The sequence below is a fragment of the Caloenas nicobarica genome, chromosome 11, assembly GCF_036013445.1.
Source record: "Caloenas nicobarica isolate bCalNic1 chromosome 11, bCalNic1.hap1, whole genome shotgun sequence".
Taxonomy (NCBI): domain Eukaryota; kingdom Metazoa; phylum Chordata; class Aves; order Columbiformes; family Columbidae; genus Caloenas; species Caloenas nicobarica.
In genome coordinates, this window is record NC_088255.1 from 1,242,934 (window position 1) to 1,265,951 (window position 23,018).

General features: G+C 39.3%; 1 protein-coding gene across 4 annotated transcripts in view; it reads right to left on the reverse strand.

Annotated features, from left to right (window-relative positions):
* Positions 1-7,701: 7,701 nt before the first annotated feature.
* The window catches only part of IQSEC1 (IQ motif and Sec7 domain ArfGEF 1), a 332,002-nt gene continuing 316,685 nt past the window's right edge, over positions 7,702-23,018 (reverse strand). For 3 of the 4 annotated variants that reach the window (XM_065642481.1, XM_065642479.1, XM_065642480.1), the window contains 4 exons: positions 21,540-21,701; positions 20,700-20,876; positions 13,675-13,724; positions 7,702-12,346 (listed from right to left, as the gene is read on the reverse strand). In XM_065642481.1, the coding sequence (XP_065498553.1) occupies positions 11,786-12,346; positions 13,675-13,724; positions 20,700-20,876; positions 21,540-21,701 (950 nt within the window). In that variant the 3' untranslated portion in view covers positions 7,702-11,785. The remainder of the gene's footprint in view (positions 12,347-13,674; positions 13,725-20,699; positions 20,877-21,539; positions 21,702-23,018) is intronic. The other variant, XM_065642482.1, reaches the window with a different exon arrangement.

The following is a 23,018-nucleotide window of genomic DNA, read 5'->3' on the forward strand; positions in this document are numbered from 1 at the left end:
GTTCTGTACCCCAGGTCACCCGTCAGGGTTGTTGCTTCACCACCCAGTACCTGCTGTTCCCATCTGCAGGTAAGTGCTCACTGACACATACACACTTTATGAATACTAAACCTCATTTACACAAGGGTAGAATTAATTTGTTTGAACTATTTCTTTCAAGTCCTTCAAAGGTTGTCTTTCTCGTTTCAAGAATCGCCATGTCCTGCTGCCTTTCATTCTTCAGCTGCCCTCGTTATGTTTTGGTCTTTGAAGAGACTTTCAGAATGCTGGGGATTTAACAAAATGGCTTTTAGCAAAAGAACAAGTACTAAAAGTAAACACAGGCCTAATGAACTGATTTACTTTGCTTACTTATTTGCTTACTTCTGACTTGTAAAATGTAAATCCTTTAATCCTGTAGTGCAAATAAATTGCCATTTTGGTTGCCTCTCAGGCGCTGTATTGCAACTCTGAGGGTGCAAGGAAGGGAAAAGCTAAGAAAATGTGTCTGATATCCAACTCAAGCAGCTTTGCTGTTTTGTTCTGGGGTTTTTTTTTGTGCGTGTGTGTGTATGTATTCACATTGCTGGAATCCTCAAATCCTCAGCACTGGCAAGCAGACGGTATCCGTCAGAGCGCTGCGCACACCAAGCAGGCTGACTGAAGCCAAAGCTACCAAGTGTGTCATGCTGTACGTCTGGGAGGAGGTGAGGAAGATTTCACACATTGGTTGGTGAGTCAGCCACGGTATCAAGCCCAAATGTGTGGAAGTCTGAGGAAACAAACCCGTCTCGGCCACAAAGGTTTTCCTTTTCACGGGCTCCTTGATCCCATAAATTATAACTATTAACTGGGGATAAGATGCAACTGCCAAGTGCTCATTTTGTGACAGTCTCTTGAAGGGTGAGTTTTTGATGATCTGTACCAACTACTTGTCTTTGTAGGAAACATGGGCACCTTATTTATGAGATAAAAGGCAGCCCCTTTGCTAGCCCTTTGAGAAGGGCAACAGATAGGAAAGGCTACCTGCAGGACCCTGCTTCTCCGTAAGATTACAATAATTTCACAGTTTCGTCGTTACAGGAATACAGGAGTACCAACCACCAGGACTGATCCTGAGCTTCTCATCTCCAGTGTTCATTTCTGGTTAAGTTGTCCAACTTCTTTTAGTTTTTGAAAGGTGGAAAAGCAAGAGTTGATACCTAGTCCTATCAGAAAAATTAAAAGTTTTTTAAAAAAGGGTGGGGCTCACAGAGATGGCTCCAGCACTTGACAGGCTTTGGGGTGGAGTGATACCGTGTTCCTGCCTGTATAGGGTGGTTATATCTATAGCTGGCTGATGGTATGGATGGTAAGAGTAAGAGGCCTGCTCTGCTGCTCAGCCCCATGCTACATGGGGGTGACAGAGCAGGAGGCACTGAGAGGGAACCCGTGTGGCACTGCGGTGGAATGGTGGAGTGTAGGAGAGGGCGCTGCCCCACCAGGGCCACGTCCCAGCGCTGGGAGAGCTGTGGTAGCTGGGACTTCCCCAGGGAGGGGTCAGCAGAAGAGGTGTGGGTCCCTGACATCTTCCCCACACTAAATATGCAGGGGTGCAAGTGCTAAAGCTGAGGCCACGCTCTACTGAGACAGGTCAGACTGGTTCAGGTCAGTACAAAGCGGGGGTGATCAGGCAGCTTTAAAGAAAGGATAAACAAAGAGTGCAGTAAAAGACTTCTTGAAGAAAATGATCCAAACAGTGCAAACAAGGCTGGGCGGCTGGGAAACAGCAGGAAAAAGATGCCTCATCAGGAAGTTCAAAAGCCCTGAAAGAGCAGCCAGCACACTCCACCCTGTGTGTTCATTCCCTATGCGTGAGAACGGTATTGTGAGCATATCCTAAAGAAATCCCTCATTTTTTTCCCCATTGCAGAACGAGTCATAGTGGATGACAGCATATTCACAGCATGAAAATACAAGCAGGCTATCACTTGCACATAGAGAATCCACTTTGTTTCTGCACTGATGCAAATGGTATCACACCATTTATTCTGTTCCCCCCACACAACCGCAGTTGAAAGCACACTCCTGGCAGCTGCAGTTCTCTGCAACTTAATTCTACCATCCTGACCTATAAACAACTTCAAACTTCATTGCACAAAACTGCACAATATGCTGCTAAAAAAAAAAGGAAAAAAAAATCTGCCTTCTGCGTCAGCAACATGCCCAACCTTTTTCTTTCCCCTCTTTTATTTACAACTCATCTCTGCTTTCTCTGCCACTCCACATTTGCTCACATGTTCATATAATTTCAGCTTGCTTTGGAATTGTTAGACCACTCTTCCCTACATTCCTGGACCAGCTAATTCCTCAGCTGTCAGACAGCTTTTCATAACTCACATCCTGTGATCAACCATGACTGCCACAGTCATGTCGACTGCAGTCTATTCCATATGGATTTGCTTTCTTGAGAAGGAATTAATACAAGAGATATAGATCAGTAAATTAGTATAATGAAATTATGCTACAGTTTTCCTTTCTACTCTACCATATTTTTCAGTAGCTGCTTAAAAAATAGTATTCGATAACATAAACATCTGATAATATTTAGCTCCTTGAGATACCGATATTTTACTTACTGAAAAAGTGCCACTGTAGGTCTAAATTACTTTTTAAAACTCTTCACCAGTCTTTGCAGCACTTCCAGGAAAATACATACAATTCCTTTAGTAGCCTCTCCTCCCTTTATGCAATTGCTGTTTTCTCCTTTTCAATCAGACAGTGGGTAAGAAAGTTTTGCACTTGAAATTCATAACTGTCTTCCCTGTGGGCATGTGATGATGTCCTCATTGCATCACCTCTCCAGTCTCTCAATATTAAAAATAAAAAAAGTTGGCTTACAAGCGAGATCTTCGGAAAGGTGAAAGCAGGAACTGGTATTTCCACTTTTGCTCCTGGTTACATGCTGGGGAAGTAATGTGATGTGTTTGAAACACAGATGTTAACACGTGACTGTATAAATACATTTGTCCAAGCTGGTCTGCATCCAGAATTATTGTACTGTGGCTATCTTAAGTACCTGAGGCTATCTTAAGTACCTGAAAAAGAAACGGATACATGTAGTGAGTGAAAGGGATTCATCACAACTTACGGTGACACTTATAGGCAAATTGTCAATTAGCTCTGTCATGTTAGATAAAAAGGAAGCACTAAATTATGCGTATTTTATTTTCTAAACTGTATCGTTTCAAATAATAAAGGGTTACAATTTTTTCTTTACAGTCGAATACGCTTCAGTTTCTCAAGAGAGAGAAAACAGGCCAAGCATCGTATTGAAATAAAGTATAATTCTGTGAAGGAGATAAACCTAAGCTCTCAATCTAGGAAACCAGCTGTTCCGGTGGAATTGTGTACGAGCACATTTGTGGATGGAGAGCAGGAAGCCAGCCTGGATAGCGTAGGGTTTCTATCACACAAAAATGACAGTGATAAGTGAGAGAACAAGGGCGCCTATAAAAAGATCCTGCAGTAACTGCATAAAGCACATCCTGGCACTATTAATGAATACAGAAGGGAGATGGGTCAAGAGCCTCTTTGCCAAAATAAATTTGGTAGTCTGCTGTTAGAGAGCAAGGAAGGAGCTCCAGGATCTCAAGAACATTTTATTAATAATTTTTGAGTCCAATAATTTGCTTCATCCCAGATGAGGCATCTGTTTCTCTCCTCTCATATATGGCAAGAGAAACAGATGATCCAAAATGCAAGTGCTTTTTTTCACCAGCTTTTTCTTCCAGTTATTTCAAATTCACAGTCAAGAGGAGCTGTTCAGGCTGCCTCCCTGTCATTCACTGCTCATACAGACACCTGTTTTGCATGAAGCTGTGCTGGCAGTTTTTGCAAGTATGCGAGCAGGGTCATGAAATAGTCCAGCAATCCAGAAATCTGAATGCTGCAGTAGCAGAAAAAAATTCGAAAGAGTAGAAACAAAGTTTCTTCAACCCTTATGTATAAAATATACATGCAAGCTGCTTTGAAAAGTTACAAATTGCTATAGCACATAATCAAAGACTTTTTAAAAATTGCTGAAATGCTGTGAAAATTTAGGGCTATAAACACCTAGGATGCCTAAAGCCCTACTTAGAATACTCAGTACACGTTTCTCATTGAGCTAGAAATGTTACTTCTTGTCACTGCTCTTAAAAATTCAAGTTTTCAAGCACAACAGAAGTTTTGGAGCCTGGGGCAAGGGCCAAGACAGAAGCAGAGACACAGGATTACCAGAAAGATAGAAAAGACAAGATATAGGATGAATCATTAAATAAAAATGTCCTTCTCTGTTGTTGGAGACGGATGTAAAGGAATATTAGCCAGTAAAATGAAAACAATAATCAATCAAGAGCATATGGTGAGCTCATGGAAGAGGAAAATGCTCAGCTGCTTTAATTTCCAGCTGTGACACCACTGCTGAATAACAGCCTCCTAACCCAGAACACCTGCGTAGTCCTTCGCTTTTTCCATTTCCCTACACAAAAAACTAAAGCCCATTTCTTTGTCAAACACTTGCTAATGTATTATCTTGTAGCAGAAATAGGAAGCTGTAGAGAGAAAGCATTTGTCACGATGCATGCATAACATTTCATTTGCGTTAGAAGGAACTTACCTTATTCAGCTTATTAAAGACACATTATCTTTTCCATGCCCATAATATATACCTGTTTAAATCACTATGCCTAAATAGGGAGAAATAAAAGCTGAAGTTGTGTATGTCATTTTACAACGGAGCTGACAAATCGTATGCTTGTGTGATTTGTTTGAGCTGGCTGTGTCTTGTGAACCATGATGCTAATTTCACATCTCAGTTATTGCAAAAATGCTAAATAAAGGGGATTTTAAAGATAACATTTTATCCTTAAAAATATTCATTTATACATATGGTAAAAATAGTAAATCTAACCAGCTGAAAAAAGTGGTGGTTTCAAGTCAGCATCACTCACACAACTTCCATTTAAATCTTAATGAGCTTAGGAAGTCCTTCAAGCAGAGATCTTAATTGAAGTATTTTATAGCATTCATGGTCGGCCTCATCCTGCAGTCGATTTAATTTTGCCAAGTAATACAGGATTTGGCTTTAATTTTTGAAAGAATAGGAAACAAAAAGAATACCTACTAAAAATACACCTAAAATGAAGCATTTTCCCATCATTTGTCTATTTTAGATAGTTCATTCAAGTCAGCTGTGCTATATTCCCCTCTAGGAATTTTATATCAACAAAACAGAGCAGCAGAAATCACTAAGAGGCTAGTAAATAGGCTAAAAATCCTGTTGAAAAAGGCATATATAATGCAGTTATCATACCCGTGAAGATTTATTATGGCATGTTTCTGTAAGTACCTTGTTCATCTTATGCAAATACGTTTGTCAGTACATACGCCTGCTGAAATATGATATATTCCACAATCCTAACAGCATCCTAATTCTGATACCTTGTGACCGTTTGACTGTAAAGAAGAACCTAGAAGTCCTCTTAATGTTTCAAGCTCAATCTGAAAAGCTGAGGGATAAGCCATAGTGTGTGGAAGATATTCTGGACTCTGTGTGACCAGGGCCTGTGATACTGTGCGAGAAATTAAAAAAAATACTTGGGGCTCAGGTTGTAGCTGATGAGGAAAACATCACACAACTATTAGGTATACTCCAAATAAATACATGGCCAAATGATACTACACCTGTTTTTATGAAACTCCTGAATGAAAAGCAATCATTAAGGCCAACTGGGAAAAAAAAAAGTTAAACAGAATTCATGAGATTTTTAAGTCAACAAAAACCTGAAGAGAGATACAGATAAAACATATTTCTGAAGTAAAACCTATGAGGTTCTTTAGTTCATTTCCCTGTCATTTCAATACTGCACTTCCTTATTACAACTAAAATAATACGGAAAATACCTGGAAAGTAACCCCCTCTTAAAGTACGCTGTCTGGAGGAGCTGGAAGGGTCTTGTTGTCGTATGGCAGTTCATTCCTGCGATTATTGTGTGTACCGATACACGCACACAAACAGCTAAAATGCACAAACAGGACAGAGTTTAGGAAAAGTTTTCCAACATCAGAGTTCTGACTTGCAAAATATGTGGTTTTCAGTAGCAATTTACGACAGAAAACCTTGACCTTTTTCTTAATGCTAGGGCAAGATTGCTCATCCTCAGCAAGAAGGCAATATGCAACTCCATTAAGATGAGCATCTCAAACAAATAAGGATATTAAAAAGTAAAAACCCCCATCAACAACTGTGAGCTATTAGACTATCACACAATTAAGCTACATTTAATTTTTTTTAAATTCAGTTACTTGCATTACTGCCACTGGTGCAAATCTATCACACAAACCACAATTGCTGCTGAGGTTCCTTTGGCTATTTATTTTTCTTCAGTAGTGCCAGATCATAAATGATTTCAACCTAGTTTTAGTTTAGGTAGGAAGCAGCAGCATTTAGACCTGTTATTTAGGTCCTACTTTTAAAATGGAACAGGAAAAAAGCCCGGCAAAACAAAAAAACAAAAACCAGATTTATAACGAAATTTACAGCCTCTTCAGAGTTAAAGACAGACCCTCAGCCTTCTCAAAATGAAGGTGCATCAAAGTTCTTAAAATCGTAAGTTCTAAAACAGGGATAGAAGTACCAGTAAAGAACTTCACTGCCAATTCTTCTATTTCCAGTAGCAGCACGTTTCTGTGAGGCATCGGTTACCTTCCGATGGGTTGCACGGCTCCCAGGAAGCATCTAGCGATAAATGGATACTTACCCATCAAAAAAATCATTGCTCAAGATGTACATCCTGAAATTGCAGCCAGTCAGAAATAGGTCATAGTTGCCTACTCCCACAAAACCATTCAAGAATCTCCTAAAATTCATAGAAAAAACAAGCAAACACAGGATTTAGTTTGAATTGAGCTAAGTGTTAGTTTTAGCAGGCTTTACAGACACACTGTAATCCCCTGGGAATGCACAAACCCAACACAACTGAGTATGCCACAGGTTATTATCAAAAATAACGGCAGGAGCGTAACATCAAATATTGTGAAGGCCCCATGCGACAAATGTGCCCGTGTAGCGATCCTTCTGTGGCATGAATTAAGACGCACAACAAAGCAATAGAGGTACAAGGGCCAGTCCTTGTGCGGTGGCGTCACTTACTGCGGTGTCGGTGGTTCCGCGGCACAGCAGCTCCTCTCCACGCTCCATCCAACGCCGACGAGCCACCCGAGCTCCTGCGGCGCCGGCACAGCCGGAGGATGAACAGCAGCAGCTGAATGTGCCGGATAGCTCATGTTTAAGAAGATTCAAAATCTAGTTACTGTTGGTTTTCGTGGTGGGTTTTTTTTGGTTTTTTTTTTCAGTATTAGAATGTTCTGACAAACAGTACACCAAAAAGCCTCTTCAGTGTTACCTCTCATTGTTTGCAGATCTAGGTTTTGTATTCATTGCTCTTTATCGTACCACCAATCAAAAGCTACTGAGAAGGGATCCCAGCCTCCACAGCACTGACCACCATTTCCACCAACTTATCTTTAATTTAAGACGAAGACTGAACTCTTGGCCCCTTTGGAGCAGCAGAAATCCCATTGCCTGAGCAGGGCCGGGATACCGTTGGAAGGAATTTCTTCCAAGTCTGAAGAGTTGAAGTTCTTGGATTACACAAAATGAGAAACAAAGAGTTTTAAATGATTTATTTGATTTCTCCACATGATCACAGTTATAGTTTTACATCAATAGGGTCTGTTACTACTTACAAACAGAATGCATATTAAAATGAAAGCACTCCTTTCTTCCCCATAGTTACAAAAGGGGTCTCAAGCCTCCCCAGAACAGAAGCTTCTTGTAAGCATAATGTTTTTTGAAGTCTTTAAGAGTCTGCATTCAAGACCTAATTCTAACAGTTTAATACAACTCAAAGCTGATTTAAGTTCCTAGCAGGAGATAGGCAACCTCAAAGTGACTGCAGACTTATAGTAATACTAATTTACACACTATGTACAATTTAGAGAATTATCTATTCCCCCTACTGGTCCCATTTTCACCACCCCCTTTTCTCTTTTCCAAATTTAATCTTGTTATTGGTTCCACTTTTCTTTTAAATATATACACAAGAATCCATTTTGCAGGCAAGAAGTGCGATGGTATTTTACAACGGAACAGCAAAATGCATGCTTAACTGCAGAAAACACACAGCTTCATATGGAACAGCAAGTCAACACCTAGAGATTGTTTAAATATCTGCTGACTGTCTTTCAGCTCATTTTAGCAAGAAACAAGAGGCTTCTGCTGCATGCAGTACATGATGGGAAAATCATTCTACACTGTATGTTAGACTTGGGGTGTTTTTCTTTAGCAATACAAGACGCACATTATATTAGGATGAACGGTATTTTGTTTTTACATTGTTTTACATTTCATTCTTAACTTAAAAAAATAAAAATCCCAAATATATATAACTGATTGTTGTCCCAGAAAAGATTTTTGTTGCCACACCTTCATTCTTTACGTTTCCCTTTCATTTTTTTCAGATCAGCATTACTAGTTTGCCACATCATTTATGGGAAAAGAGAAACATGGTCACCCTATGCAGTTCTGTACCAGTTTTTAATTGGCAAATGCATTTGAGAAAAAACCCTCTCCATTGTACTCCTGCCGGCAGGCTGAAAAAATTAATTTTCTTAAGCACCCGCAGTGTTAAAGTACTATCAATTTCCTATTCTAGGCATGACCCACACTGCTCAAAGCAATCGTTAATCAAGGACGGAGTCAGAGAGGTTACACTACAACCCAAAACAAGCAGCAAAGTTTTAAAGAGTTATGCTGACACAAAGACACATTTGTTTGTTTAAAGTACATACAAACACAGAGTCTAAAAAAAATAGAAAAAAAATCAAGTCCACTGTTTCTCCTCATTGACTTGAACTAACACGAGTTTACAAATACTGTGCTCTTATAGGACCAGTTTTGTTTTTTGAACTAGCCTCAAAATGACCTGTGATTTTACACATGCAACTTAACGCACCTGGAGGGCAGGCACAACGGCTTTCCCCGCGTGCACACAAAATCACGTATAAATGGGGTTTTTTGCATGCACATTTGTGACGTCTCCTGGATATGTCACTGATTGCACATGGAAAATCAGTGGTCAAGCATGAAAATGTGGCTTACTGTGTAAGTTTAGAATAGTTACGCGTAATTCTAGTTTAAATGAATGAAAGGGGTTTTTAAACATAAGGCAAACGCAGATCTGGGAGATTAACATCTTCGTTGGTAATTAATGCAGCTAGAGTCAGATTTTCCCCTCCACTGCTACCGCATATTCTGTATTCCATACACGGGCAATGTTACTTACATTATAACTCTGCATCTGAAACAAGTACAGGCTCTGTCGCTCAGGGCAGAGGAGCATTCTTACCTCCGTTTTAATTAAAAGATGCGGTTTCTGAAAGATGTTTATACCTGAATGGTTCTTTATCTTTTCTGGAACAACCTATAAATTACAGTTAGACTCTACTATTGGTACAGATGTATGAAGAAAAGTCTACATATTGAAATATGTTATCACTTTACTTCAACTAATATCAACAGTAACACTGATATATTTTGCAAATATACAATATGTAGAGTGTAGCCTCACACTAATAACATTAGATGACATGCAGACAGTTCTACTTTCCCTTATAAGAACAGTATATATTTTTTTAAACTGCAAGGAACAGAGCCTCAGGGGACCCCTAGGAGCCCTCTCAAGGTAAGCCGCAGAATTTAGAATAGTATGAGTGATACTTAAAAAATAATAACGTCATTACTAATTTTATTTTCTTTTCATGACGATAATTTAGAGGAGAAGGAGCAGAAGGGGAAAACGTATTGCACATGTGTGAAACAAACGTGGACAGCTCTAAACAAAAGGCTAAACTCTAGATTGCTGTATTTGCTCTCTGTGGAGGTTAACAAAGTGCTCAGTTCGCAGTTTTGCTGGTCTTGTGGTATCAATGGTATGAAAGGGAAAAAATGGCTCAACCTCTTCTCCCTCCCCCCCAGTATTAGAGATGCCATGAGCAAGCCAATACGAAAAGTCACCCTCTTGTCCTCAGGTCATTATTCCTGACAATGGTATTACTGCTAAATAGAAAATCGACTGCTTGTTATTATTTATTACTTTTACCCATCTCACACTGGAACTTTTTGCTCATCCTCTTCAAGGTTTGCTTTTAGGCTGGTACAGTTTTGCAGTTGTGATTCCTTTGTCTCTACTGTTTAGGTGTAAAGTCCTTGCAGTGGCTCAAAATGCTGAAACTACAAAGTAGGCGCCATGTATAACTTTGTACAGGACTTGGGGATAAAAATTGTATATAAATTTGCAAATGGTTTGATTACAACACATAAGCAACAACAGCACAGCCTGTTTTTATGTGATGTCTTGCAACTAACTGGACTATGAAAGTGAGGGTTTGAGCATAAACTCAGCCTGCTGAGTGCTGGGTACTTTCAAACTAACAAATGTGATGAGTAAAAATGGTGAAGCCACTTTGTTGCTAGCACATGGCTACATGGAATTACATTTTTTTAAAATATATATTTATATAAAAACCCTATACTAAATTCTAAAACAAACCTTCAAGTTTTAGAGCACTTCCACCTGGAAACACTCTGACTAGAATTCAGCTTCATTGGGGGTAAAAATGAGAAATTATGGTGAACAGGAAACAAAGTAGCTGAGAAAGATGGAAGTTTGCCATTTTCATGTTTGAGATGAATGTTTTTGCAGTGTATACATGCACCTGTTGGAACTCTTCATGTGTGTCCGTTAAATCGTATGCATACAAAAGAAATGTGGATCATGTAAGTTCACAGTTATCACAGCCTTTAAAGTGTCTAAGAATTCATGTGACCAACTGCTGGTAAATGGCCATCCTACATTGCTACGGTATAATTACTGCATCTTAACGAGTTTGCTTACCTGAAATAGCAGAGCAGTTATAATACTGATTACGTATGATACTATCGTGTTAATAAAATAAGGATTTATACAAAGCAGTATTTGACTACAACATTTAAATGCTATGTTACTTGGCACATTTAGTAATGATTGCTTAGAAATCTTTAGCAAGTCCAGAGGACTCTCAATGAAAATACTGAAACGTCTGAAATTTGTTTCTAACGTTTAATATTTTTGGTCTACTCTTTCATATACTATTCATCTATTATACTGTCCTATCAAGTAAGTGGAATTCCTTGTAAGGTCTATATTGCTAGTTTTGAGGACTGAAAAAATTTCTTTCCAAGCACAAATGTTAACTATACAGTATATATATATATATTTATATGTATATATTTATATTATATAAAGTTTACTTATGTACTTTCATCAACCATATCAGGTCTACTTTTTTTTTTTTTGCCCATTGACAACAAAAGAGCAAGAATGCAACACTTGGTTCTGTATCACTTTTTTTCCTTTTTTCATAGACTAAGGTTTTATGATGCATGTAAAACTGTCAAGGGATTTGGTGTAAAAGGTAGCTTTACTCATATTCAGCAAGCAGCATGTTTACAAGGCAGTTTGGAAATAAGAACTAACCAGATGGTGTCTGTCGAGTGGATAAGTAAAACCAGTATTGAGTGTGCTAACTTGAATTATTTTATTCGGTGACAGCAAGCCTGTAAGCTCACGCAACTCCATTAAATTGTCTGTCTAGGTAAAAACTGACGCTCTGATTTGTTGCTGCCTGTAAGTGCCTTTGTAACTTGGTTGAAAACTACAGCTCTGAGGAGGGCCGGGCCGCTCTAGACTATTGTGCTGATGCCGCTGTGTTTGGGCTTAGTGCTGGCGGAGGTGGCGGGGGGCGGCGGGGGCCCGTGGTGGTGCTGGGCGTGCGGGGGGTGAGCCGCGTGGCCGGGGGGCGGGTGGGGAGCGTGGCCGTGCTGCGCGTGGCCGTGCTGCCCGTACGGCGCGTGCTGGGCGTGGGGCATGTGCTGGTGGTACTGGTGCGGGTGCTGGAGGTGCTGGGGCGGGTGGTAGTGGTGGTGGTGGTGGTAGGGCGGTGGGTTCTGCAGGTGGCAGTACTGCGCGTGGTGGGCGTGCGGCGCCTGCCCCTCGGCTGGCCCTGCGTGGTGCATGGCGGGGGGGTGCTGGGGGTGCTGCGGGTGGGGGATTGCTGGAGGGTGCGGAGCCTGCTGGGATGAGCCGGATGGTGGATGGCCTTGGGAAGGTGGCTTTCCCCTTTTACTACCAAATAAGGAACCTAGGAGTGAGGAGGAGTTAGGCATAGTCTGGTGAGGGCGAGATGGACACTCTCGGGTTGATGTAGCTCTTCGGCGCATGTGAGGACTGCTAATGATGGACCCCTAAAAAGAAATTAATAGAAATAAAAATTAAAAAAATCTTAAAAGGTTTAAAAGGAAAAGTTCACACTGACCCACAACTCCTCCTTCAGTGTTCACATGGGTGGACTACGTTAAGAGTTCTAGGAAAAAATTTATTTCCACCTTCCCTAAGTTGCCAATGAGGCATTCATGCCCTTCCTGGGATATTTTAAGCATCAGGTGTTTTTTCTCTCAGTACTTTAATATCAGATGCTATGACTTTAATTAAGAAAAATGTCACGGAAGAGTAACATAAGACTTAGGAGTGTGTTTTTAAAGGAAAAAAAACATTTTAAAGTACTGTAAAAAATACCATACTTGACTTTTTACAACAAAAAATAAAACTACATTAAATTCAACCTAAATAGTTAAACACACAGCAGCAAATATTACAGTTACAATTCAGATTTCAAAACAGTACTTTAAACTTTTTTTTAATAGTAGTTTTTCCACTACTATATGCCACAGTGCTGCTTCTCGAACCTACCTCTGGATTATGTGTTAAATGGAACCACACCATTTTTGCCACTAACATTTCTATGTGACTGTGTTCTTCTGACCTGCGGTCCAACCTTATTTGGCCTGGAATGGTGTATTTAATTTCTGGAAGTTTGGGGTTTGTATTTTTTAAAAAGACTTATGGGACACGACAGTACTTAGGCAAAGTGTGCTAGATTTAAACTGCAATCTACCTAAGCAAACACAAAAGAAAAAAAAAAGGAGGGGAAAAAAAAAGAGAAAAAATCTGCAAGCTGAATTCAGAGACATGAACAGTATATATATAAATGGTTTGAAGATGAATGAAATCTCATGAAATCCACATTGAATTCACCTATCTTAGGAATTTTTTCCTCCCATGCCCCATCTGTGCAATTCCATGGTGTCATGACTGCATACATTTAGCAATTTAACTTGAAAATAAGCAATGGGAATGGTTGAGCATGAAAGTCAATAGTTGTAGCTAAATATCAAACAGCAAGAACAGTGTACTTGGTAACAAAGAGCAAGTGGGCTTTTAAGCTGGGACCAGACTGAAATGGTGGCAAAAGGACACATCATATTCATTGAACCATGCTTGCAGGAACAAAGGGAACAAGGTTAGCTCAAACCAAAAATGGCATTGGTCTAGAACAAGCTGTCAGTGCTTTTTAAGCTGGAAGAATACGGAGTGAGTAGCCTAGGCATGCATTTTATTTGAGGCAGGCAGGTTATATGTTAGAAGAAAAAAGAGCAAAAAAATATGTATATAAAAGAAAGGTTTGAAATGCACATCATCACATCCAGCTAGACATCAGGAACTTCCTACTTACTTCCATATTGCTGTCTAGCGATCCTGCACTGCTGCGTCGCCCACGCTTGCCTGCCCAGGACATGCAACACCAGAGATTAGAGACTGAGACAAGACCCGGGTGAAAAACAGCTGCTGGCCCTGCGTCGCTAGCGGGGGCTCTACACACAACTAGAGGGGCTGCGGGGGACGTGGCACCGCACCAGGACAGCAGCTACTACGGCAGAAACCGCGACTTTTAAGGCCATTCGTTAATATATATTAAGTTTCTGTACCTGACTAATGTTTAAGAGGTGTTGTTGTTGTGAATCCAAGTAGCATTAGCGGGGTGTGATTTTTTTAATTTGTACAACTCTTAAAGTACATGTCTTGTAGTATCTATATCTAGTTGTATGGTTATGGTGTTGACCAGCAACAATTTAAAATTGTCCAATTTCCTGGAATCTAATTGTCTGTGAAGTTTCTTTCTTTAAAGACTGGTAACATATCTATATATTTGTGGGGTGCTATTAATTTAAATACAAAATATTGGCGTATTCTGAACTTCAGTGTGGGGGATTGGTGAGGGGCATCAGTTTCATCATTTCATCTTCAGTTTTGAACCTCAGTGGATTTCATATTATCTTCTTTCATGAGGTTTTAAAAAACTAAACTTAATTTTTTATCAATAAATCTGGAATCTGTCTTGACATTATGGCTAGGTTTTGTTTGTTTAGCTGTGCAGTGCTTTAAGTATGATGGAATTGTTCTCCCATATTCTCAAATTGCCAGACATTTGCCTAGAACTACACACAAAACACCCGACGGTCCGCCTGAAGAGCCAGAATATGTCAGTAGCTATATATAGAACACAGGATCCCAGATTTTCTCTCTCATTTCACAGGAAGGAAAATAGCGTATGGCTGCAGTGGAAATAGATGTTTCTGCAAGGATAGCTTCTTGAAAATTGCCGTGCAATGTTTCCAAATACTTTAGCAGCAGGGTGTATAAACAAAGCTAACCTTTGAAGAGCACTCAGGTTCTCAAAGCTTCTCTAAAATCTGCGTGTTTTCAGAAACCTAAATTTTCTCCATGCTTCCTCCTTGCTTTCCTCCAAGGCCAAATATCAAAGACGATCTCCACCCTGCGCTGGTACGTTGCTGCCTTCAGAATCCAACACTGTCACAGGTGAACTGGAGAGGAATGTGAAGGTTTCAGCATCACTGAACCTTCAGAAGCCCAAAAGGCAACTGGTATCAGAGCTAAAGAGAAGCACTTTGGGACCGGTTGGTAAGTGGGACACAACAGTGATTGCTGGGAGCTTCACCCTTTCTTCTTGACATATCCTCTCATACACCAATTTAGACTATCCCTAAATCTTATGAGATCAGTGTCATCTAAAAATACCACCTATGGGATCCATAAGCAGAACTGTGACCTGGTTGGCCATGGGATGCTGCCCTGCAACCCAAGTTTCTCTTAAGAGCTACAGTTCTGGTTAGATTACTAGAACATTTCTCTCTTCATCACCGAGAGTTACTGTCCAGTACAAACCCCTCTATGTTGACATTAAATTGAGGGGAAGGCGTTTGTGGTCAAGGTGTTTTGTTCAGCTTGTTAAATTGGTTGCAATTTTGAACAATTCCCCTAGAGAGGCTCTTTATCAAAAGCTTGGCGGTTCATCTCCTGCTGCAGTTTTGGCCTCATCAAAACCATGACTGTACTATCTTACGAAGCCCCCAAGAAAAACTGGGTTTGGTAATCTCTTATTTTTACTGCTAGTCAGGCTTTGATATTTTTCTGCTTTGCTAACAGGATTAGTACTGATTAACACACAACACTTGCTTGCCAATACAAGAACACAGAGGAGGATTGCCATCTCTTAACTTAGCAGTCAATATCGCAAATAAGGCTGACAGTTGCCACAAGCCATTACACATGGCCAAAAATGAAGGAAAACAGGAAAATCTAATGCCTTTTGCATATGGCAAAGTCTCTAATAAAGTAACTATGAACACGGTATTTACACAGGATTTACGGACAGAGACAGATTTTTGCTTAGAGTAACTTCAGGGCAAAGTAGTACTAGCAAAGCCAAGACCAAACAGACAGTCCTACTTAAAATGCCTTTAATTTCCCTGAGACAGGCGCTATCACAATGAAGACCACTTTGTTTAGTTTCTTAAAAACAAATGGAACCCAATTCTGTATGGGCCTACAGCGCGATATGAAAGCTGCTGAGGAAGCCTGCCAAGGTGTGTTTATGCGAGACTGTTCTCTGCTCTCCCCTCTCAAAAATGTTTCCCTAGAGCATCCAAATGCATTTCAAGAAAACGGTGACTCTCGACCAGAACTGTATGTAAGCACGGCTCTGTACTCACCTAATAATTAACAGCTGCGATATAAAGCACGGTGGTATTTATCAAATCTGAAGATCAGTTTTGCTCAATCTACTCTGATCTGCTTGAAATTTGTAATGATGTAAGAGTGGTTTTTTATTTAATTTTATAAAATTATATTTCAGTTATCTTTTCTGATTAATTCCAACAATTCATTGATGTTAGATATGAATATTCCTTGTCAGAAATTATCTTTAACTTACATAACTGTAATACGTCCCATAGATGTACATGCATTATATAGGACTAAGAATATTCCAAATTTATAGCAGAAACAGTAAATGGCCAAAATATTTTTACAAACTTAAATATTCCAAAAGAAAATATAGAGTTTCATTCATAAAAATCCATTCTACCTTGCAGAAACCGATCTCACAGCTGTGCAGATCATTACACTAAGTGTAAATACTTCTCACTGCTGCCCTCTGTTTCTTGGAACCCTGTTCTACGCCAGTGAGTTACATGGATATCTAAACACTGTATTATGAGCTGGCTTTGTATGTCTGGGGGAAAAAGTTTGGAAAAAAGTTCTAAATAAAGGTCAGTAAAGCAAACTAATGTAGCAGCTCTTACAGGTTACATTTGCCTCCAAAGGCTGCAAAACGGATACTCCCCGCAGCAGCAGAATCTGTAACCATCTGGTTACTGAGCTTACAGCTCTTACCCAACCTGACTTGCTCAAAATTATCTAAACGATATGCTCTAATTGTTACTTTAGAGAGACCACTTTCCAGGGTAAAAAGACTCTGTGTAACCTTCCTATTTTCACGTTGGTTTTGGGGGCAAAACTGGAAAACCCTGTCTCTTCCATAAGACAGAAAAGTTGCTGATACAATGGCGTTTATTTACAGTGTGGGGCATCTTGGTACAACATACTCGTAAAACGGTTTGATATTAACATACGCCTGCCACAAAAGACTTGATTCATACAAATCTGGTTGATTTTTAAAAAGCAGGAAATTCTATCATACCCATTACTGTTGCTATTCCATTGAAGAATGGGAAATATAACAACAGTGACAAGGGAAGAGACGGGAAAAATCTCTCCCTACTTGGAAAGCTCTTGCAAAAAGGGAGAAAAAACCTGTGAGTACCCTATACAGTGCTGCAAAATCCACGGGAGAGAAAGGAGAAAATAACCGAGTAACCCTGCCTGCATCAGAGAGAGCCCAGGGACTGCCCCAGCCCATCCTAGATGGATTCGACAGATTAAGGGAGGCTGTAATTGCATGAACTCAGGGTCTTTTTAAGGGGATTACAATGCCGAGAAGTTCCACAGCCTTTTCCATTACATTTTGGCATATAGAAAATTAAAAAAAAATACATGATGAAATTGTGAAGAAAAAAAAAAAAGGCAGCTTTTTTTGGAAGGTAGAAACATTTAAAAAGTTAAAGGTTGACGACTGAGATTATATGCAATATACAAATAGCATTATTTTAATTCTGGAACTACTATATGGTTTTGTTTCAGCCTTTTTTTTCCAGTAGTCTCTACTGGTCTGTGATTGTTTAGAGATAGCCTAGAGGATTATGAGACAAGCACAACTTAAATAGTAACCATTACACCATCCTGCACTTCTGTGCAGATTCCAATATTACACAGGTGTGCCAGTTGTATATTACTGGGGAAACCCAAAAAAACACAATTTTTAAACCAGCGCAGTGTGTACATATTATTTCCACTTTACAGGCTAAAGATGAGGGAGAATAAAGTGGGAGCTCCACAGGTGCTCACCCCGTAAACTCAGTGTGAAAGCACTGGGTCCCCCAGCAACTCCAGGTCACTGGAATGCAGACTAAGCCTAAAATCCGTCAAGAAACCTGAGAGATCCAGAATCAGAAACGCAACCAGTCTGATCCTCCATGCTCTGCTTCGGCCACCAAATCATTCTTCCCACCCACTAATGGCCACGACAGACTTCACACCCTTCACACCTTTCTGTAAACCTACTTATCATGTAATTGTATATGGAGTAAGTGGTGAAATGTCCAGAATTCTATCGGACCCCGCAAAACTCAGCCTAACTACATTAAAATTTGTCTGTCTTCTAATAATTTTATGTATCTGTCAATCCACAATGAACAATGCTATCTTTAAAACCACGAGAGCCTCATGCACATCCTTTTTGCAATTATGATTTAAGCTATTGTGGTAAATGCATGGAAGAACAACCATCAGAAAGCGATTCCTGACTTTGTTTCCTGACAGAGAAATCTTCCCTTTCCTTACAGTTTACAGCTTAGGAGTCAGAATCATTCAGAGTATCAACATTCACTAGATCTAAGAAGCTTATGAGTCGTCACACTTTTCCAAGAGAGAAGTTTAAAGTCACTTTCCACAGCCACCATTTACTACTGTGATATCTGGTAGAGAGTAGTAGACTGTTTTCTTAAATAGTTTTGACATACACCTATGCAACCAAAATGCTGTTCAATCAGATTTCCCCCTCACTGAATAAATATTTTAAAATTTTCAATTTGTTTTTGCAATGTTCATTGGACAACTATCTGCCTTACTCCATAAATAGGCAACCTGGGAATTTTCTCATGTTTATTTCATTTATTTTTGTTCAAACGTAGAAAGGAACTCTTTGAGCATCCACTTTTATCATGCCTTTTCCTACAGAAAGACACACAGCCACACACAGTCCTGCTGCTCTTGTTCCTCCTCATTTTGATCCTGTGTTTCAACCGCAAACAGAAGAATTGAGGCAACCTAACTCCATACTCTTGGAGAGCTGCAGTGTCTCGCTAACGGAAAGAGATTTCTTTGTTTTCCTATGAATCATCTGTCCTATATTAAAACAAAAGCAGCCTCACATGCAAGCTATTCACTGAGAAGAGGCAGAAAAAGACATGTATAATCTGATTAAAATGACACCAAATAACAAAGTAAATAACAGGCATGTAATTTCTCAGGTCAGTTGCACTGCACAAGAGCAAACAGAAACTCTCCATAATTCTCAACTTGTTAAAGTTACAATTAAGTTTAGTTGGGTTTAACAAACTCATTGATAAACCCTGCAGTCCGTGAGTGATTTCTACTTTTTATTATGGAAAAAGGTTATTTTTAGTAATAAGCACGCCAATTGTAGGCATGCGCTGTTGAAATGTGAAATGTTTTCATGATTAGAAATACTTGTTTATTGCATAAAATTCAAAACATGAATTTAAATATATGGCAATGTTTGAAAGACAGGGATGAAAAATTCCCATGGGATGAAAAAAAGTAATGAGAAATCACATTTCTGGGGACAGATACCCACTGAACTCACATATTCAACAATATGCTAGTTCTCATTGTAATGAAATAAAACCAAAACAACAAAGGAGGATGATGGAAGTATCCTCAATTCAGAGATATGATAGTGGGGAAGACTAGTGCCTTGATCTAAAGTCCATTGAAGCCAAACAAGCACCAATATTCAACTTCAGCCTGATTTTGGATCAAGGTGCTAGGTCTTTTTAATGAAGCAAATGGACCTATGAGTATGAAAGCCTAAACAGAGAATAAAATAATTGAAAGAGCTCACTTTTACATATTTGTATGCACATACATATACCCACAAAACACAGGTTATAATTCCAGTTTGCAACAGTTTTATTATTGCAGCATAGCAAAAAGCTCTTCTTTAGTTAAAAAAGGAAAGAGACATGTAGTGTCTACTACCAAAGATATACATAGTATTGAAATTATGACTATACTGTAAATCGTCACTGCAATTAAAAGAACAAATCAGAGCATGTAACACAGACTATGAACTAAAAAAATAATTAAAAAAAATATAGTTTCTGCTATCCCCAAAAGTTCTTTCTGAATAGTGGCCATGGTGTTTAGATATGACTTCTTGCAAATGACCGGAATCCCATTTAACACTGAATGACAAGGTTACTACCCGTGGTAGCCTGTACTATATGGGTGTGCCAGTTGTGTATTACCAAGGCAAACCATAAATAAAAACGTACCAAACGTCCCCTGGCTTTTCTTTGGCTAAAAAATCACACCACCACTCCTTTCCAGTCTTTAGCAATATTATTCAGTTAATAAATCTCTAAGGCGCATCTGTGTTTTTGTGGGATATCAGTATTCTTTTCTACTAGGGCTTCCTTATAATTGGCAATAGTATTTCACAACAACCTCTTTTGCAAGAACTGGGAACTATATCTTGAGTTACAAAACAATAAAAGAGCATCAGGGACACACCGTATCTGCATGACATAGCTCTAGGCAGAATTTAGCAGGGCTTCACTCAATTTCATTCATCAATGTGGTAACACAGGTACACTTGAGCACAAAATACACAGAAAGCGGTCATTACACAGAGACCAGTTTCTTTTCTTTTCTTTCTAAGCTAATTTTATGAAGGGGAAGAAGCAAAGGGGACGAAAAAAAGAAAGGAACACTAAGTGGGTTACTCCTAGCACAAGCCAACCTTTTTTTTATAGAACACTTACGATTTCTCCTCTGACTTCACTGTCCTTTAAAAGTATATATAGCAATCTACAACGGTTTAAAAGCTTTCAAATAGTGGTTGCTTCATAGAACAAGGGTAAAAAACAAACAGAAATTAAATACGATCTACCAAAGAGGAGTATGTTTAGAACAGCTGAAGTTTCAGCATGCCTCGTTGTGCCAGCCCAGGGCGAGCGGGGCTGTGTCTGCGCTTACCTGCTTCCGAAAGGTCCCGCAGGGAGCTGCTCAGCGCGCTCCGCTTCAGCCCCTCGCCGCTGGCGTAGCTGTCGTCCAGGCACGCGCGGTTCAGCGTCCCGTTGCCAGAATCTTTTTTCAAACTGGAGCACTGAGACATGCTGGGACGCACCACTCCCTTCTGCTTCTCTAGCTCAGCTGAAATAAAGAGAAGCAATTTGCAACTCGTATCTCTTGAGATGGTAACATCACAATTTCTGTATGTGGTCCCCTGTTGTTGTGAATAATAGATAAGAGTTCGTTTTGACACTGTTAAATGCCAGAAAGGAACTTCAGCCCTGTACTAACAGCTTTATACTACAATATACAGGATGAAAGGCTATTCCTCTTTTGCAAAAACAGAAGATAAAATTCCATGTTTAGACACTCACGTAACTTCCAGCAAAATACATCAATTTGTACTATGGTGACCTAATTGAGAGAATACAGGAATATGAACACAGAAATGAAGAAGAAACTTATTTGAACAGCCATCAGCAAGAATTTCGGAGTAAATTATCCCTAAAATTCTTACTGGAATTTATACTAGGAATTACAAACCCATCTCTCCTTTGGCCATTGCTATTTGCGGTTTGTCCAGGCTAAATCGCCACTGCAGCTATACTGCAGTAAATAATAGTCAATGAACTTGGCTGGGCCTTAAGAGATCACTGTTTTTTTCCTCTTTCTAGAATCGAAGCCATGAAAAAACCTCACATTATTTTGAACTTTTAAAAAGTTCTAATAGGTTATACACATACTCAAGATTTTCTTTCTTTGATTAGCTTGAAAATGCTCTATTATATGTACCTTTGTACTTACACTCTATTCTGTGCTTTTCCATTTCTTGAACCTCTGCAATTGATTCCCTCAAGTCATCTGTAAACTTCTTCCTGTCCTGAGGATTTGGTGCATTGAAATTTATTAGTACTTTGATATCTGCTCCTGGAACAGCTGACGTGAGCCGGATACCATTGGGATAATCTAGAAGAAAGAGTCAAGAAAAACTAAGCTCCGGTTATTCCAAATACTTTTATTTTTATAAAACAAAAAACCCCACCCGCAACTGAAGACCTTTTACTAATATTACCATATTCCCCGTATAGGAAACAAACTCAGAGAAATAAGTCTGCAGGCACAGAATTAGAATGAAAATCCCTAAGATACATTGGAACTGCTTAATTGTCAAGATACCAAAGAAATATTGAAAGATAGTCTTTGTGCAGCTGTTACCCTTAAGGTACAATGTACAATATAAAAGAAAAATCCCAGAAAAAAAAAAAAAAGAGGCTTTTTTTTTCTCATGGAGCAGATCCCCCTGCCCCTTACTCAATTGTGATCAAAGTTCTGCTGAGTGAAGATTACTTGAATATACCTGAAGTACTAGAAACTGCCATTTAATTTAATGTTTGCAGGAAGACAAACACACTAGCATGTACAGCTTCTAGTACTTCCTATTAGCTTGTGTTCCCTAGACATGCTACTTTCATTTTTTCTTTGTAGAAAAAAAAGGTAAAACTATTTGTTAAATTATATACTGAGGAATTAAAATGGGTGCGTTTGTCTTTTTTTTATCTCTATGGCCCCTATCATGGGCATCTGCACAACAAAAGCAGATCTTTCAGCAGAATGTCTTGGCCTGTTTTCTAGCTGCACATCTGAGAATGGAAATTTTAACAGCTGCTCAAAAACATCTCCTGGTTGAGAAAAAAGGTTCATTTACAGAAAGATAGCTTATAATGAAGATACGTTCTGCTGTAGAAAACAGAATCAGCCTTCGCTTGAAGCACGGACCTGTAGAACTGGGGTGTCAAAAGCCCTCAAAATATGCACTCTAATTCACCATGTTTTCTTTTACTCAACTGCCTGACCTTATTGGTTTGCTAAAGCTCTCAAATATTTACTTAAGTATGCAACCTGAAGTTCCAGTGCTCCCATGTTCTAAAACTCTGTTCCCTCAAGAACGAGCAGACGATGTAACGCAGTCTTCTCCTCAAAGTCATTAGGTTTCAACACCATACAGACTTAAAACAGTGAGAAATAAATACCAATGCTATGTTTTTTTCAAAGGCTACCTTCACTTCCAAACCAGATTTGCAACTAAAAAGTGAAGCAAGTCCATTTACCTATCTCAGGTGGAAAAAGGTGCCAACTACTGCAAGATTTTGACTGAAAATGTAAAATATACTTCCCTTATGGTCTATTTATTTACTAGAGATACGTGGTGTTACTTTCCCTTTTGGAGCTCATCCATCCCTCAGTGTAATTTACTTCTGTCGTTAGAAGTCAATTCTTCTATCA